This window comes from Heptranchias perlo, chromosome 2 (assembly GCF_035084215.1).
Source record: "Heptranchias perlo isolate sHepPer1 chromosome 2, sHepPer1.hap1, whole genome shotgun sequence".
In the NCBI taxonomy this organism is placed as follows: domain Eukaryota; kingdom Metazoa; phylum Chordata; class Chondrichthyes; order Hexanchiformes; family Hexanchidae; genus Heptranchias; species Heptranchias perlo.
Window position 1 is genome coordinate 68,314,897 of NC_090326.1, and position 19,186 is coordinate 68,334,082.

Sequence of the window (19,186 nt, forward strand, 5' to 3'; positions counted from 1 at the left end):
TTATTAACGTGCAAATCGGCCAGCAACTTGTGGCTAGGAAGAGATACCTCATGAAAAGCAAATTGCCACAAGTTGCTGGACGACTTTGGGCCGCTCCGCCGTTAGCTTTGCGAAAACGGTATCTCGCCCTTAACCTCCCCGTGAGTTTCATGAAGTTGCTGCATTTGCACATTAATTACCCATTAAACTCACCACAGAAAGTTAAGTCTAGTAATTAATAGCATAAGTACCCTTTTAATGACATGATAACAGCTAATCAACCCCTCTGGCCCAGAAAGTGAACAGTTAAAAGTATGGAGTCTCATTCCTTCAGGTCGTGAACTATTGTTGGAGATTTCAAAAATGTTAAATTTAATTTTTTTCTTTTCTGTCTCTTTTTTATTTCTCTCTTAATCCAATCTTTCTTCCCCTCTCTCTATTTCTCTTTCTGTCTGTGATTTGGCAGTGAATTCACCCACTCTAATTCACTGTCCTTCTCAGTCCTTCCTCTGTTTATTTCTCAATCCTTTAATTTCTTTGGGTGAGGAGATACACTTTTGGTCCCATCGTTCACCAAGGTCCCAGATGCCCTGTGGCTCTTGCTGTGCCGTTATCAGCTCGCGCTTCCAGCAACTTAGAGGGCAAAATATTTTGAGCTGAAGGGTACAGGCAAAAGTATAACTAACGGGCACACTGCAGCAAATTCTGAGCCGTTGCAGCTTTTGTTTAATTGTGAATGCTACAGTAGTCCTTCAATTTTTTTCTACTTGGAGCCATATTTTAAAACTTTAATTGTTTTATTTTCTTCTTTAAACTATTTAGTAGTCTTTTGAGATTAGAATTTTCCGTGCCTTTTGATTTTTTTCTTGAATAATTAGAATGTTTCTTGAGGAATACCTGTGTAAAGCTATGTACATAGTGTACTGTAGATCAATGTTCAACAGAAATTGCTGACTAGTCACAGGCGTGGCCACAGTGACACTGTTTCAGCTACATGCACTAATTTTAGTAGAAAATGCCTCACATACATTTCCATAAAACAGGTAAAATAAATTCACATGTATATATTTACTTCACAAGCACCTACCTCCATTCAGTAACCCAGGAAGTAAAGCACAGTGATCAAAAAACACTCGCACACTTTGCTTTTTGTCTTAACCTTTTTGTGTGTTTGTTAGTAAAATGGTAAAGTGCATTGTGAATGAGTATTGAGATCACAAGCCCAATGGCAGTGTATTATACATTTGTTTACTAATCAGACATATAATTAGCCACATCTGGTTCCTCAATTAGCCACACGTGGCTAGTGACTAACGTATTGGGCAAACGGCTGTAGATTTTTGGAGGAGGTGAAAAACATCCCCTGGTATGATTATGGGACAGGAGCACATAAATCTCTACCACTGGAAATAAAACATTGGAGAAGTCATTTCTGAAGGTAGAGGGGAAAGACAATTCATTGAGAAGAATTAGATTGGGAGGAGGAAATCTGTAAAGTTGAAAATTTACTCGTTGCAGATTTTCTGGCAGTGTTTCTGGATTTGCCATAATCTGTGACAGATACTTAAATTTTAACAAATGAAAGAATTAATGAGTACTGTCCTAAATTTTAAAAATTGAAACATGTGGGAATAGCAAAATGAAACATTTCATGCAGGAGATAGCAACAGTTTGGGTGTCTCATTCCACAATCATGGAAAATGCGTATTTTCCTAGTCCCCATTTAACCCCTTTCCTCCACATCCACCCGCATCAAACATTTTATGGCTTAGATACCAAACGTGATTTTTGTTTTTCATTGCTATTGCAAGTGGGTGGAAAGTCAACATGGTCAAGTGTAAAATACTGCACATTAGAGGAAAAAATGGGCAACATATATGTTGAAATAGCTAACGCAGCTGAAAGAGATTTAGAGGGTCTCAGTAAACTTGATTTGCAATCACTGCTGAGCAGCAATTGATAACGCAATTAGAATGCTGAACTAAACAGCCAGGAGTACAATTAGGACGAAATCCTGCTCAAAATATATAGTGCTCTGGTCAAAACACATTTTGCATACTGTACCTGGTTCTGGTCACTGAGACACAAGGAAGATATTCAAGATTTGGAGGTAGTTCAGAGAAGAGCCAAGAGGCTGCTCCCTAGTGTCAAGGGGAGTTATGAGAAAAGACTGCAAAAACTTGGGCTTTTCATCCTTGAAAAAAGATGACTGAGAAGTAGTGGTACATAGAATAGTAAACGACATGGAGAAGATAAATCTAGAAAATTAAAAAGCTAAACCAAGATGGGGCATAGTTCTAACTAATAAAAGGCAAATTTAAGACTGATGTCAGCAAGTTCTTTTTCACAACAATAATGATGAACCCAGGAATTGTGCCTCTGGATAGAGTGGTGGAGGCAAAAACCGTGAAAGCGTTTAAGAAACATTTTGATGCTGTGATGGTGGGACTGTTGGAGCTGTATAAATGCATGTTGTTGTCGTTTTACTGAACGGATTAGCTAAAATGGGTGGAATATCCCTCCTTGTCTGTCTGTATTTTTCCTCAATTGATCCTCAATTCATGGTAGATACATGGGCTAAAAATGCCTGAATATATATATTAAATGCTGCCGGGACGCATTGTGTCTTTCGCATATTGCAGATAGCATGTAGCATATTGTATACATTTAACCTGATTTCCTCCACTGAATACAGAAAAGGATGCCTTTTTTGTGTATGTTATATTGGCATTTGCTATGCAAAATGTCATTGTCAGTTTTCCCATAAAGCTCTGTAAACTACTGTCCTTAATGTTGTAGCTACATCCATTACCATTGCACGTGTCAAAAGCAAAATACTGTGAAAGCTGGGAATCTGAAATAAAAACAGAAAATGCTGGAGAAGCTCAGCAAGTCAGCCAGCATCTGTGGAGAAAGAAACAGAGTTTGTGTTTCAGGTCGAAGACCTTTCGTCAGAACCTTTGTGCGCATGATGTTTTGGAATAAATAGCATGCAGTTGTATTGATTTATTTACATTCATACACACATGTCCAACTAATTTCTGCTTCAAGGAATATTTGGCAATTTTTAGTTCTGTTCATTAACTTTCAGTAAAGCAAAAAATATATTTGTGTATAAACAGAATTGTAAGAATAAATCATCAATATAATCTTTGCAATCAGCACTTTTCTGGTAGCAAAACATAACTGAAGTTACAGTATATAGAATAAGTACATTGAGAATGTTTCATTTATTTTAATTTTTTTGTGGATAGGTTGGTTGGAGCACTGCTCGTGATTACTATACATTTCTGTGGTCTCAGGTACCAGAAAATTATGTGGAAGGAATTTCATTTAGTCGTGTCATAATTTTCCAAGGTAAGAAAACTCAACCACTCATTGTTTGACAGAATCCAGAGATGAGATTTTTGTTTTAATAAGTTACTCATCTAGTATGAACTTCGGTCATCTGTGTCAACAGTGCGTTCTTTGGATGTTTCAGGGCCATTAACTGCGGGTTTAGTATAAAAGCAGTTAAGATACGTGTGATGCAGTGGGCAATAACAATTAATGGATTAGACTAATTGTTATGTGAATGTATGTTGTACAGTTGTTTTCCTTGATTTGAACCTGTGAAATTTACAACTGTAAGATTAAGTGAATTGGGGCATTTTTGTTACTTTTCTCAACTTTAAAGAAATTTGTTTATTTAAAAGAAACATTTAAACCTTTTAACAGGTTATTATCTTCCAAATGATGATGGAGAATTTTATCAGTTCTGCTATGTAACGCACAAGGGAGAAATCCGAGGAGCCAGCACACCTTTTCAGTTCCGTGTGCCATCTCCCACAGATGATCTGCTTACCATGGAAGATGACACAAACTCTGACATGCTGGTGGTGACAACAAAAACTAGTTTTCTTGAGGTAGGATATCTCCAATTTTATTATTTGAATTTAAATGTTCAAACTAAGAATGCATCGGCAACAAAGCGTACAAAATGCATTTAGATCTTTTTGTCCAATAGAGATTTTATTAAATATTAACAAGTTACAAGAATTTTAACATTGAATAATACACATGGTGCATAGGCTATTAATCCAGTCTAATATCCGCTGGAGCAAATACGAACGATCATTCAGATCTTCTAATTTTTCTTTTAATATTCCAATTATCTTCTCCTGTACAGTGTAACAAGTTGAAAGACCGCTCCACCAAGCCTTGAACTCCCATCCTGTCACTGTCCTTGGACATTCAATTGGAGTTCATCTTAAAACACACTGTCTCACTTGACCACAGAATGGAACCCATGTGCATTTGTAGCTTTCAAAGTTGCCACTTTATTTAAATTCAACCCTTCTCCATTGCAATTTTCTCAAGGACAATTAGGGATGGGCAATAAATGCTGGCCTTGGCAGCGACACCCATATCCCATGAATGAATAACAAAAGCAAATATTTTACTAGTAAGTCAGGAGCTGCTCATTTAAAAGAGCCCTCCGTGGCCTATTGGGTAAGACACCATCTGATGATCACTGCTAGGAGGTAGTTGGTTACTACAGTTCGCTTCAGCATCCCTAGGTTTAGGGGAGGGTAAAATTTCAAATTCCTACTCCAGAACAAGACCCAATCATCCCTGCTGGAATGCGTACGAGTAGATATTGGGTGAAAAAAGGATCAGATTCATCTAGAATGTCCTCAGTGTTGATGCTCACTGTCTAAGCTCACAGAGGAAGAATGGGTGTACTTATAACCCAAAAGTAAAATACGGCAGATGCTCAAGTTCTGATGAAAGGTCATCAACTTGAAACATTGACTCTGTTTCTTTCTCCACAAATGCTGCCTGACCGGCTGAGTGTTTTCCAGCATTTTCTGTTTTTATTACTTGTGTCCCAGTTTCTTTTGGTACTTTCAGGCAGAGAGTGAGGAAAATTAAAGGGGGGACTGAATGCATTATCCCCCCCAAGCCCCGACATGTCTGTGTGTGTCAATCCTTTTTTTTTTGACACTTCAAATCTCCACTGTTTGACATCAATTCAACCTGAAAGTCTGGAGTTGAAAGAGCTGTTGTCACCATAAGTACCTCCCAAAAGGAGGGAAATTATTAATTTCAATATCATTTGCTTTTGAGTTGTGAACTGACTTTTTGATTAAGCCTTTGGTTTTAAAATATTGTATAGTCGTGCCAGAGTCCTTGCAATCACTTTCTGCAAAATGTTGGTTAAATGCAATATCTGTGTGCTGCTGTAAAACGTAACTACAAAATAATTTTGTACAGTGCTAAAGTTTAGTGCACTCAAAGTGGTTAATAGCTGTTATGAGGCTACTGGACTTTGGCTCCTACCAAAGATACTATTATATTTTATGGTGTCCCGTTCAACACTTTGCTTACTGTCACAGCATTCCAAAAATGATTTATGGTATGAAGCAAATTTTATCATGATAACTGTAAGCTATATAAAATGGATTTTTTTTTACAATTACATGTTCACTGTAGCATATACCTTCAAGTAGAAAAATGTTTGGATCTCAAAAAATAATTGACTGGGAATATAAATTAATAAACTAGAAATTGTACAATGAGTAGCTCCTTTAAAGACAAACTGTTAACTTGGCTGCCCAAATTGAATATATACTTTAGGTCAGTGTATCTGAATTGGGGGTTGGGGCGGGTGGGATGGAGGGGAATGTTCTTTTTCCATCATTCCTTCAGCCATCAAAACAGGGTAATGCCGGCTCTCCTGGTGGTATTAGTGAAAAGTAATCCAAAGAGACCATCAACGGTTTAGGTTCACTTCCCTAATTGTGTTTAGTTAAGTGAGTTCATCTGAGGCAGCGGAAGGGGTACAATTGGTCTTAGCGTCACTGGGTTAAGGAGAGGAAAATCTGACAGATTTCCTGCTTTTGGTGGCTGTCAAGTGACTCCTGCTGGACGTTGAGTGAAGACCAGATCAAACTTGGAAGCTCCTGCAGTTGAATAACCTGACAATACTCACCGTCAAGGCTGATTCACAAATAATATCACGCTGGGTGAGATACCAGAGGGCGGCCAGTGCTTGCAGAACTATACCCCAATAAGCAATCAACATTACCAGGAGGGGAGAAAATTGACTTTTTAAAAGGATATTGTGGGGAAAATAGTTACCTTGAAATAGCATTGCTTTAAGAAATTTGCGTCATAGCACTGTCTCGGTAAAATTATATTTTTAGGTCTTGTTCTGATATACACCGTTTATCTAACCACCTGTTATCTGCATTTTCAGAAAGTTTCATAAAGCACTGATTTCTTCATCTGATGCTGGTCACACCTTAGTATTGGCCCACTAAGGCCAGTCATAACCAGCTTAGTACAGTCGACACTTCCTCGTCTTCCAGTCAACATCAGCTGTTGGTTTTCAAATTTGCATTTAATGTTATGCATTCTTCCCAGGGACATAACCATAATTGCTGTCTGATGTTTTCTGACGACATGAGGCTTTTAGAAGTATGAAGCCCGCTCCAAGCTCAGCAAAAGGGCTTCAGGCAACTGCCTTCTTCACTCAGGTTTTGCTGGCTGAGAAAGAAGCCTGAGTTTTATTTCTCCAAGTGCAGAGACCACAGGTTCCAGTTTTGTCAGAATCTTTACTAACCCAAAAAGTTCTGATAAATGTATTTGCGGATAAACGAACTCAAAGGGTTTTAACTTGCTTTTCTGTTGTAGACAACTGCAAAAGTTGTGTGGGAGCTTTTTCCACTTTGTACATTTCTGCCCTCCTTTCCTGAAGACAGTGACTTGTATTGAGTATGGTTCCACGGGTGCTGACAGCCCTACAGTGCCTCATACAAATGACTATTTTTCACTATGTGAGCTTAAACGATGAGTGGGGTGTCCAATTGCAGAAGGTATCACAGACAAATTTAAATCTCTCCTCTTCCAACAACCACATTGGTATTATGCAAGAAATGTGTCCACAAAGCTTAGTGAGATTCGGGACGGACATAACATGGTAATCAGGTACATAAAGAGGCTGGCCCACCGTCTCTTTGCTGTGCAAATTTTGGCATTAGAACCTTGTGGGTCTTGTGCTCAACATTTCACAGGTGTGAAGAATGCAGCAGCTATCCTCAGTAGTGATGAGGTCCAGTCTCACAAAAGTAACTCAGGACAGCCTGTCTCTGCACCACCTCTTCTCACCAACCCTATCCCCTCCCATAATCGTCATAGCGAAGACACCACGCAATTCAGGTGGAAATAAAATTTGTTTTTAACCCTTTACTGTCCAAGAAATACTTGGTTTTTGGGCCTCTGTTAGATTATTTTACAATCTGCTGATTTAGCTGGAGGCCAGAGATGATACAGTAACAGTTGAGGTCGACTGACTCTGCATGTACTATAACCAGCACTACAGGGTTCTGTATTGCTGTTTATTGCATGTATTAATAAAAATGTGATTTAAAAAATAGTTCACAAGAAATGATTCTCGAAATTAGCTGACAAATGTCAAAGCTGTGGTCATTTGATTTTCAGTCCCTATTGTACAGTTTGCTGCGAAGGACTTAACATTCTTTATTAAATTCATCTTTTAACATTGAATTTGGCTTGTTGATGCAATATTATAAATTAGATGTCGAATTTATAGCTGTTTTCTGTATATTCAGCAAAAGATTGAAATGCTGCTAAAAGAAAAGGAGGAGCTGTTGGAAGCTAAATCTGGACTTGAAGAGGAAACTGTTCAATTATGTGAGCGCATGGAAAAGTTTGAAAAAGAAATTCATCACGAGAAAGAAGTCTGTGACCAAATAAAAAAGGATTACAAGGTACAAATTTCAAATGGATTTTTGAATTCTAATGGTGTGTTTGTTGCACTTAAATAGGAAGGAATAGGAGGATTATTTTCTATTCAACGTACTTCCTCCATTTTCTATCTGAAAAATATGGTAATGGATATTTTTGTTAACTCTCATAAAATACTGTTTCTTGTCAGATGGATACCCACCATTTTATGTTTGCTTTTGACCTCAACAGCCTTAGTGAAGCTGATTACGGAGAAGGGCTGAGTGGTTTTGTGGACTAGAGTGGAGGTGGTGCTTCACACTGGCCTGGGAGTCGGTCTGGATTTGCTCAACTCCAGAAAGCTTTTCAGCAGATGAATGTAGAGCGGTACCCAGATTTCACTGTATTTCTGGGTTAGGTAGCTCTGGATTGACTCTTGGGCCAGTCTGAACTACAATTCCTCTTTGCATTGAGCGGAGTTGCTCCATGATGTAGAGGTCCTCTCATATACCTGCTGCGTTTTTGTTTGGCGAATAAATTGAGTACTTTTGTAACTAATAAATCTTATCCTGGCCAATATTTATCCCTCAACCAACATCATTAGAACAGATTATCTGGTCTTTATCACATGGCTGTTTGTGGGACCTTGATGTGCCTAGTGACTACACGTCAAAATAGTACTTAATTGGCTGTAAAGCACTTTCGGACGTCCTGAGTTTGTGAAAGACGCTACATAAATGCAAGCCTGTCTTTCTTTAACCTATTACCATATTTTTTCAGACAAACATTTGGGAGAGTACTTGAAATAGAAAGTATTCCCCCCCTAAGACTTTCCTTTCTTCTTTAAGTTCTTGATTAATGCTTTCCAATTGTGCTGCCAGATTTTGAAAACCATTCTTAATTCTTAACTCCAAAAGCACACAACTCATAATGTTAATTGATTTGTGAGTAATGTGAATTGCTAACTATGGTTGTCCATCTTTAAAATTAAATTGGAATTCTTGAAATTGAAGCAGCAATTTTATTTTGTAGCAATATATTTCAGTATCTATAGTTTGATATTAGTGAAGTAGAACTATTAAGTTCCCTGTTTGTATCAGTATCAAAAGGAAATCTGCTTTTATGGTTTATTTTGCATTCCAAGTCATTCATTTAAAAACCACAGAACAGAGATGAGGTTAAAATCCTACAGGATAAATAGGATGAAAGTAATTTTATGTTTGAGCAAGAGTATCTCCTGTATTGCATTGAAGAGACTCATTAGTCAAGTCATCATTTACAGCAGAAAAAGAAGGCATCCTATTTGTGCAAATGGAAGGAAGTGAATTTGCATGAACTGAATCTCACCAATATATATTTATACATCATTTATAGTCACTGATATTAATGTGACAGGAGCATTTGTGTGTCTTGTCCTTATAATAATTATATTATTCCTTCAGATATAATCTTATATATACATTTTTTCGAGCAAATGGGTTCCTTTGAGAATTAAAGGGCTGAATATAACCCCTGAATAGTTTGTTGGAAGTATTTCTGTATCTGAAACAATAAAATATAATCAGCTAATTTTTCTGGATAATTAGCCAAGTTAGTCATGTTCCATCAGTAATGTTTAAAAAAAACATTTTAACAAAGTGTTAACATTATAATATGTATGTTGGTGATTTTGATTTGCAACCTCAGTATAGCTCTGTTTCAGCAATGCTTTCCCTTGTTCTCAGTATGGTAAAATAAGGATGTGGTTCCTTGAGTGAAAGATGGTGGTGTATCTTGGTAATGACTCTTGCAGTGCGGAAGGAGAAGTATTTATTTCCATAATGGATCCATTCTACAGAACTACATCTGTTGGCAGAAAGAAGGAAAAAGATGAAGGGAGAAAGAAAGAAAGAGAAAGGAAAAATTGGGGAAGGAGCCTAGAAAGAAAGAAGCTCAGTGGAAGAGAATAAACCAAGCACTGATGGGGGTGGGGGTTAGATCGATTAACAAAAGATTTTAAGAGAATTTTGTTGACTAGAAATTTGTACTTGGTTAATTGCCCCAAGGTGGTTCACAATGGGAGAGGGGGAAAGAAAGAACAGACACTAAGGAGAAGTTGGGGAAGTGACTAAAAGTGTGAATAAAATATCTAGGTTTTGAGGAGGCTTTTGAAGGTGGGGTGAAATTTAGCAAGGTAGAGGATTCCAGGGTACAGGGCTATGATGACTGAAGGGTGGGTGTGGGGGAAGGGTGTGTATTGGACCAGAGTCAGAAGAGTGGAGGTTGTAAGTTGGTATGTGGACTTAAGGAGTTGGCATAGATAGGATGCAGCAATGCAGTGGAGAGATGTGTAAAAGATGATTATTTTGAAATCAGTGTATTGAGGGATCATGAAGCAGTGGAGAACAGGAGCAATATTGAGCAGGATTTAGTATGGGATAGAATGCGAGCGGTAGGTTCTGGATGAGTAGAAGTTCTTGTAAGGTGGCATTCGAGGGGCCAGCAAGGAGGATGTTTAAGTCCAGCGTGGAGGTGAAAAAGGCATGGATGGGAGTTGTAAGGAGGGAGGTAAGTGATCTGAAAGTGTTGAAGTGAAATGGAATAGTGAAGATGTAAAGAATGAACAATGTAAATGGGAAAAGAGAAGAAAAATGTTTGAAGATTCCTACAAAAAGGATACTTCTGCAGTGTTGTCGTGTATTATCATTTGATAAGTTTAAATGATAAACTCGAATTATTTCACAATCACGAATTCTTTGTGTGGATATCCTCCTGCATAAGTGTTACAGAACAATCCCACAACCAACGGATCAGGTCAAAGCTCTGTAGCCCTGCCACATCCTGTTTTGAACGGTGGTAGAGAAGTAAGCAACTAACGAGAGGAGGAGGTGGCATAAACGTCCGCATCCTCAACGATGGTGGACCCCAGCCCATGTGTGCAAAAGCCAAGGCTGAAGCGTTTGCAACCATATTCAACCAGAAGTGCTGAGTGGGTGATCCTTCCCGGTTTCCTCCTGACGTTCCCCCCCCCCATCACAGGTGCCAGTCTTCAGCCAATTCGATTCACTCCAAGTGACATCAAGAAACAGCTGAGTGCACTGGACACAGCAAAGGTGACAGGCCCTGACAACATCTCGGTCGTAATGCTGAAGACCTGTGCTCCAGAAGTAGCCATGCCCCGAGCTAAGCTGTTCCAGTACAGCTACAACATTGGTATCTACCCAACGTGGGAAATTGCTCAGATGTGTGCTGTCCACAAAAAGCAGGACAAATCCAACATGGCCAATTATTGCCCTATCGACCTACTCCCAATCATCAGCCAAGCCAGGCTGGTAATGCTAGAGTCCCCCTTCACTTTCTAACCAGTATTCAGTTCTGAATAGGCCATGGTCCATGTCGTCATAGGTAGAAAGAGGGATGAGGTCCTGCTAGCAGATTTTAGGGAGTTAGGAAAGAGATTAATAAGCAGGACCTCAAAGGTAATAATCTCCGGATTAGTCCCGGTGCCACGTGCCAGTGAATATAGAAATAGGAGGATAGAGCAGATGAATGCATGGCTAGAGAGATGGTGCAGAAGGGAGGACTTTAGATTCCTGGGACATTGGGACCAGATCTGGGGAAGGTGGGACCTGTACAGGCTGAATGGGTTGCATCTCAACAGAACTGGGACCACTGTCCTTGCAGGGAGGTTCGCTAGTGCTGTAGTGGGGAGGGTTTAAACTAATTTGGCAGAGGGATGGGCACCAGGATGTAGCATTAGAAAGGAGAAATAAGGTGCACAAAGGATTGGGAGAGACACATAGCACTAGAGTAAGACATAGTATGGCATTAGGTGGGATCAGACTGAGAAAGAATACAAGGTCTAAGATAAGTTTACAGTTCATGTGTATAAACGCACGAAGTGTGGTAAATAAGGTTGGTGAGCTGCAGGCACAAATAGCCGGATGGGAATATGATGCCGTGGTGATAACAGAGACCTGGCTCAAAAAAGGGCCGGATTGGGTACTAAATATTCCTGGATGTAAGGTGTTCAGGAAAGGAGGGGTGGTGGCAGTATTGTTTAAGGAGAATATTGCAGTGCTGGAGAGAGAGGATGTCCTAGAGGGGTCTATTTGGTCAGAGTTAAGAAACAATAGAGGTGTCATTACACTATTGGGTGTATTCAATAGGCTACCAACTAGTGGGAAGGGTATAAGAAGGGAAAATTTGCATGGAAATTATAGAGAGGGGCAAGAGCCATAGAGTAGTGATGATGGGGGACTTCAATTATACTAACATAGACTGGGATAGTAATAGTGTAAAGGGCAGAGAGGGGTTAGAATTTCTGAAGTGTGTTCAGGAGAACTTTTTTGATCAGTACGTTTCACGACCAACAAGGAAGGAGGCATTGCTGGATCTGGGGAATGAGGTGTGTCAAGAGTCAGTAGGGAAACATTTAGGGAACAGTGATTGTAGTACCAGAAGGTTTAGATTAGCTATGGAAAAGGACAAAGACCACTCTAAAGTAAAAATACCTAGTTGGAGGAGGGCCAATTTCAGTGGATTGAGAATGGATCTGACCCGGGCAAATTGGAATCAAAGATTGGCAGGCAAAACTGTAATTGAACAATGGGCGGCCTTTAAAGAGGAGACGGTTTGGGTACAGTCTAGGTACATTGCCACGAGGGAGAAAGGTAGGGCAAACAAAACCAGAGTTCCCTGGTTGACGAAAGAGATAGAGAGTAAGATGAAGCAGAGAAAGGGGCGTATGACAGATGTCAGGTTGATAATATAAGTGCGAACCAGGTTGAATATAGAATGTTCAGAGGCAAAGTGCAAAAGGAAATAAGAGGGGCAAAGAGAGAGTATGAGAATAGACTGACCAACATAAAAGGGAATCCGAAAGTCTTCTATAGGCATATAAATAGTGAAAGGGTAGTAAGAGGAGGGATGGGGCCGATTAGGGACCAAAAAGGAGACCTACGTATGGCACAGGGCATAGCTGAGGTACGAAATGAGTACTTTGCATCTGTCTTCACCAAGGAAGAAGATGCTGCCAAAGTCACAGTAAAAGAAGGGGTAGTTGACATACTGGATGGGCTAAAAATTGATAGAGGAGGTACTAGAAAGGCTAGATGCATTTAAAGTTGATAAGTCACCCAGTCTGGATGGAATGCATCCTAGGTTGCTGAGGGAAGTACGGGTGGAAGTACTGGCCATAATCTTCCAATCCTCTTTAGATACGGAGGTGGTGACAGAGGACTGGAGAATTGCAAATGTTACACCCTTATTCAAAAAAGGGTGTAAAGATAAACTCAGCAACTATAGGCCAGTCAGTTTAACCTCGGTGGTGGGGAATCATTTAGATACGATAATCCGGGACAAAATTAGCAGTTACTTGGACAAGTGTGGATTAATTAAGGAAAGCCAGTGCAGATTTGTTAATAGCAAATCGTGTTTAACTAACTTGATAAGAGTTTTTTGATGAGGTAACAGAGAGCGTTGATGTGGTGTATATGGACTTCCAAAAGGCATTTGATAAAGTGCCACATAATAGGCTTGTCAGCAAAGTTGAAGCCCTTGGAATAAAAAGGGCAGTGGCAGCATGGATACGAAATTAGATAACTAACAGGAAATGGAGGGTAATGGTGAACGGTTGTTTTTCGGACTGGAGAAAGGTATATAGTGTTCTCCAGGCGTCGGTACGAGGACCACTGCTTTTCTTGATATATGCTAATGACTTGGACTTTGGTGTACAGGGCACAATTTCAAAATTTGCAGATGGCAAACAACTTGGAAGTGTAGTGAACAGTGAGGAAGATAGTGATCGGCTTCAAGAGGACAGAGACAAGCTGGTGGAATGGGCGGACACATGGCAGATGAAATTTAATGCAGAGAAGTGCAGAGTGATACATTTTGGTAGGAAGAATGAGGAGAGGCAATATAAACTAAATGGTACAATTCTAAAGGGGGTGCAGGAACAGGGAGACCTGGGGTTATATGTGCACAAATCGTTGAAGGTGGCAGGGCAGGTTGAGAAAGTAATTAAAGGAAAAAGCATACGGGGTCCTGGGCTTTGTAAATAGAGGCATAGAGTACAAAAGCAAGGAAGTTATGATCAACCTTTATAAAACACTGGTTCGGCCACAACTGGAGTATTATGTTCAATTCTGGGCACGCACACTTTTGGAAGGATGTGAAGGCCTTAGAGAGGGTGAGGAAAAGATTTACGAGAGTGGTTCTAGAGATGAAGAACTTAAGTTACATGGATAGATTGGAGAAGTCGTGGTTGTTCTCCTTAGAGCAGAGAAGGTTGAGAGGAGATTTGATAGAGGCGTTCAAAATCATGAAGGGTCCAGTAGATAGAGAGAAACCGTTCCCGTTGGCGAAAGGGTTAAGAACCAGAGGACATAGATTTAAGGTGATTGACAAAAGAACCAAAGGCAACATAAGGAAAAACCTTTTTACGCAGAGAGTGGTTATGATCTGGAATGCGCTGCCTGAGGGGGTGGTGGAGGCATATTCAATCTTGGCTTTCAAAAGGGAATTGGATAAGCACTTGAAGGGAAAAAATTAGTTGGGCTACGGGGGAGTGGGACTAGCTGGATGCTCTTTCAGAGAGCCAGCACGGGCTCGATGGGCCGAATGGCCGCCTTCTATGCTGCAACCATTCTGTGATTCTGAGTAATGGAAGGAATCGTCAGCAGTGATATCAAGTGGCATTTATTCACCAATAGCTCCTCACTGAGGCTCAGTTTGAGTTCTGTCAGGATCACTTGGCTGCAGACCTCATTATGGCCTTGGCCCAAAGATGGGCACGAGCTGAATTCTAGAGGTGAGAGTGACTGCCCTTGACATCAAAGCAGCATTCGACAGAGTGTAGCATCAAGGAGCCCTAGTAAAACTGATGTCAATGGGAATCGGGGGAAAACTCTCCAGTGCCTGGGGTCATACCTGGCTCAAGGAAGATGGCTGTGGTTATTGGAGGCCAATCATCTCAGCCCCAGGACATCGCTGCAGGAGTTCCTTAGGGCAGCGTCGTAGGCCCAACTGTCTTCAGCTTCATCAATGACCTTCTCACCATCATAAGGTCAGAAGTTGGACTGTTTGGTGATGATTGCACAGTCGCAATGCCTCAGATGCTGTATGTGGGCATGGACTGCTTCATTAAGAACTGGACAACACCCAGGCTTGGGTTGATAAGTGACCAGTAACATTTGCATCAGACAAGTGCCAGGCAATGACCATCTCTAACAAGAGAGAGCCAACCATCTCTTGACAATCAATTTTATTACCATCACTGAATCTCCCAGCATCAACATCCTGGGGGTCAACGTTAACCAGAAACTGAACTGGACCAGACACGTCAATGACGCGACTACTCGAGCAGATCAGAGTCTGGGTATTCTGTGGCAAGTGACTCACCTCCTGACTCCCCAAAGCCTTTCCACCTCCTAGAAGGCACAAGTCAGGAATGTGATGGAATACTTCTCACTTGCCTGGATGGTTGCAGCTGGAACAACACTCAAGATGCTCAAAACCATCCAGGACAAAGTAGTCTGCTTAATCAGCATCTCATCCACTAGCCTAAATATCCACCTGTCTACAGGACGTACTCAGCAACTCGCCAGGTCTTCTTTTGCAGCACCTCCCAAACCCGTGACCGCCACCACCTAGAAGGACAAGGTTCAGCAGGTGCATGAGAACACCATCATCTCCAAATTCTTCTCCAAGTCACGCACCATCCTTAATTGTACATATTCCTTCGTCTGGGTCAAAATCCAGGAACCCCCTACCTAATAGCATTGTGGGTGCACCTTCACCACACAGACTGCAGCGGTATAAGGAAGTAGCCCACCACCACCTTATAACGGCAATTAGGGTTGGGCAATAAATGCTGGCCTTTCCAGCGAAACGCACATCTCGAGAATTTATATTAAAAATACACTGACCATTGGTGACCACTATGACAGCTGCTGTAGTGAAAAAATTAAATATACTACTTATAAATAGATAAAATGAACTCCATAAAATTCACTTTGCAAAATTTGTAATAAAAAGTGTGGTATTTTGGAGTGTTCAAGCTTTCATTTTTAATGTGTGGAACTTATCTCAAGGGGCAGAATTGTCTCCCAAAGCAGCCAGAAGCTGCTTTACCTACCCCTTGATTTTCAAAGGATTGTGGAGCCTCCAATACACCATGATCTACCTGCTCATGTGTGCCTATGAGCCTGTTAGCAGAGTATGTGTTGAAGGTAAAACCAACTGACTATGGTACCTGTTTTGGCTCAGGTGGCAAAAGTAAATCAAACCTAATTACTCTGGTTCAAACTGTTAACAAAACATAGTTTCACGTGGAGCATTTTAACCTGAAATTTAGTTTTATCCAAATGTGGCAAACATTTGAGGTTTTGTATAACAGCGCAGTTATTTGTTGTATTTATTTGACATGTAATTGGAGGTAAGTATAGAAATTTTATGTCAGTTGAGGATAGGTTATGAAATCTTGGGTCAGGTTGACAAATACAGCAGTTGTAACTTTTCATCTCTATCTGACACTTCATGAATCATCAGAGTTAACAAGGCCAATATTTCATCGGAGCTCAGGGGAAGGGCAAGAAAGCAGGCTTACAGAAAACGGCCTCATCAACCCTGCTAAGTTCTTGAAATGTCATTCTGGCAGTATTGGTGGCAGTATTGGTTGCAGTCTCCTGCTGTAAGTTTGAGCCAGTGCTTCAAGCAGCAAGACATTTGAGAACAAGAGCTTTTATTTCCGTAGCTATGCCAGAAATGCTAAAGAGCTCGAATCATTTTCACAGTTTGTGACCCAAGGGAACGTTTCTGATATGGGAAAACAATTCCAGATGTATGGCTTGTGATGGCAGTTGCGGTGGCTAGCAACTTTGATCATTTCCACAATGGCATTGTTAGAGCCTAATTATGTCTATTTTTACAAATTTAAGCATGTATTTCTGTAGAGTCTTTTAAATTTGTTTTTTTTCAGTTTCATTGTACAGTTGTACATCTTTAAAGCATGCGTCATGCTATTATCACAATAAACCCTTCGGATCACCCCTTATGTTTATTAACCACAGTTTGAGTTTTCAAGATTTTTAGAAGTCTAAAAGTTCGATGTTGCTATTGCACATTTTGAGTCTGCTAACTTTGATATTGTTTTAATGCAGTAGTGAGCAAAGTATGTATTCTGAAATGTTATCACTAAACAACCTATATATTGCCATTAAATTTGTATATTGAAGAAAAACTATCAAAAAAGTGCAAGAATTTTGATGTGTAATATAAAGGAGGACAATTGGGAAGATCACTTCAGTAAGTTTAAAAATGAAAAATAAAAAAATCTATTTGCAAATGAATTTACTTTTGGTTAATTGTTAAATTTGTTATCTATAACAATTTCATAGACATGAAAAATGGCTGTTCTTGTGTTTAAAATATGCTCACAACAGTAACTGACTAGATGGAACAATTGTGTCAGTGATATGATTTTTTTTTCTCGATTCAATCTCCAGTAGCCGTTTAAATGGCAGTCAAGACCAAGTATAGTTTTTAGGTGAAGCAGGGTTGAGGCAGGGAATAATCGGACCAGAGCGTACAGGCATAATTCAGTCCCCGTTTTAAAGTTGCATGCATTTTGTTTGTTTTAGATTTCCATTATAAATTCCTATATAACAGTGCTGACACTTCAAAAGTACTTCATTGGTTGTAAAGCACTTTGGAATGTCATGAGGTTGTTAAAAGCACTATATAAATGTAAGTCTTTATTTCTTATATCCACATTTTTAACAGAAACTGCCTATGTAACCTTCTCATGCTGTAGTTATACCCTCCTGCCAGTGGTGGTGAAACAGTGTGACAACTTTACATAGGCAGTTTGCACTATAAATGTAGGCATAGGAATTTATAATGAATCAAGTTGACAGGAAGTATACGCAGATGTAAAATGTTTAGCATAGTTAGATAAATTTTGGCTGACTGGCTTCATTTGAACACTCCCCCTTTCTTTGCCAATTTTTTTTTTCTGCCCTGTAAGTGTTAGCTCCTTGCTGGGGCATATTGTCACCCATCACAGATTAGTTCCTCAACCTTAAGATAGCTTTGTTCCAAGTCTGTCAAAGTACAGAAATGATTTGGTAACTAAGAAGTTTGATATGGTGGGGGGGGGGGGGGGGATGGATTCGATAATGTTCAGTCTCTTCCTTGTGAGCAAACCTAATATCGAGGAGGTTACAATTCTTCAAACGTCTGGATAATGCAACAAAAGAACATATGAATGAAAGGTTCTGAAGTATCCTTATCTAGTGACAATCTGTGAATGGAAACGTGGTGTAAATCATCGAAAATGTTTTGTAGTTGAGATTGTTTTGGCAGTTGGCGTATGCAAGAATAAGAGTTTTTAATGCAGGATTTATTTTTATTGAAGAATGTGAGAAGTGTTATGTTTAAGTATATTATGGCTGTATATTACAGGTGTCTGCAGAAAATGGTGTGTTCTTGTTAATATCCATCCCTGATTATTCATTTTGTCATTTATAGTCAGACAGCCACTTAAAAGTGGAAAAAATATAAATGCCTAAAGTGCATAAGCTTATGAATAAATTGTGGTGCTGAACACTTTAGTTTTGGTGTTTTATTTGTTACAACTACAAGCAGAAAGTCTTTGCAAAGTGCTTTATAAGACAGACAATAGATGCTAGATGACTAGCAGAAGTGAAACCTAAAAGGTTGGGGGAAGTGTAATCAAAAGGAAGGGTTGTGAAGAGTCTTTCGGAGGGAAGGAGGGAGATGGCAAGGTGGATGATTCTAGGGAGGGTATTCCAGAAGGCAGGCATATAGTGGCTGAAAGAATAGCCACCAATAGTGGCAAAAAGGAAGCGGGGGAACAAACCTAGGATAACGTGCAGCCAGAGGATAATGCTGAGATAAGGTGGACTGTGACTCCAGAGCGAATTGAAGCAGAGATCTATTAGTGCTGGAGAAGGATGGGGGTGATATAGTGTGTGGGACTTCGAGTGAGGATGTGCACCTTGGCATCTAAATGAGTTATAATTTGTAGAGCTTGAGAGGTCATTCAGGAAAGCCTTCGAGAAGTCTAGCCTCAGAGATAAAAACATAGGCTAGGATTTTGGCAGTATGGGGGAAGAAGTAGGGCCAGATGCAGGCAACGTTGTGGAGATAGGAGAAAATGGTCTTGGTAATGGAAAGGTTGAGGGAAGGAAGCTCAGCTCAGCTTGGAGTTGAACAGTACAGAGGTTCCATGCCTCCAGACAGACTGAAGTGACAGACAGGGAGATGGCTGATTTAGGGGAGGGGGGTTCCAAAGAGAATAAGCTAGAGGAAGAATTAGTTTTTCCAGGTCTTTATTTTGGAGAATTTGTAGCCATAGATTGAAAGCAGAGGAGACGGCAGACAGATAAAGCTGGATGTCATCAGGTGCTACATGGATGTAGGCTCCATGCTTCACAAATGATGTTGCCAAGGGGTGGCATGTATAAATGAT

General features: G+C 40.1%; 1 protein-coding gene across 3 annotated transcripts in view; it reads left to right on the plus strand.

The window, feature by feature from the left end:
- The window catches only part of tax1bp1b (Tax1 (human T-cell leukemia virus type I) binding protein 1b), a 123,723-nt gene that overhangs the window by 33,489 nt on the left and 71,048 nt on the right, over positions 1-19,186 (plus strand). For all 3 annotated transcript variants that reach the window (XM_068002502.1, XM_068002493.1, XM_068002511.1), the window contains exons 3-5: positions 3,234-3,336; positions 3,697-3,884; positions 7,596-7,754. In XM_068002502.1, coding sequence (XP_067858603.1) covers positions 3,234-3,336; positions 3,697-3,884; positions 7,596-7,754 — 450 coding nt within the window. The remainder of the gene's footprint in view (positions 1-3,233; positions 3,337-3,696; positions 3,885-7,595; positions 7,755-19,186) is intronic.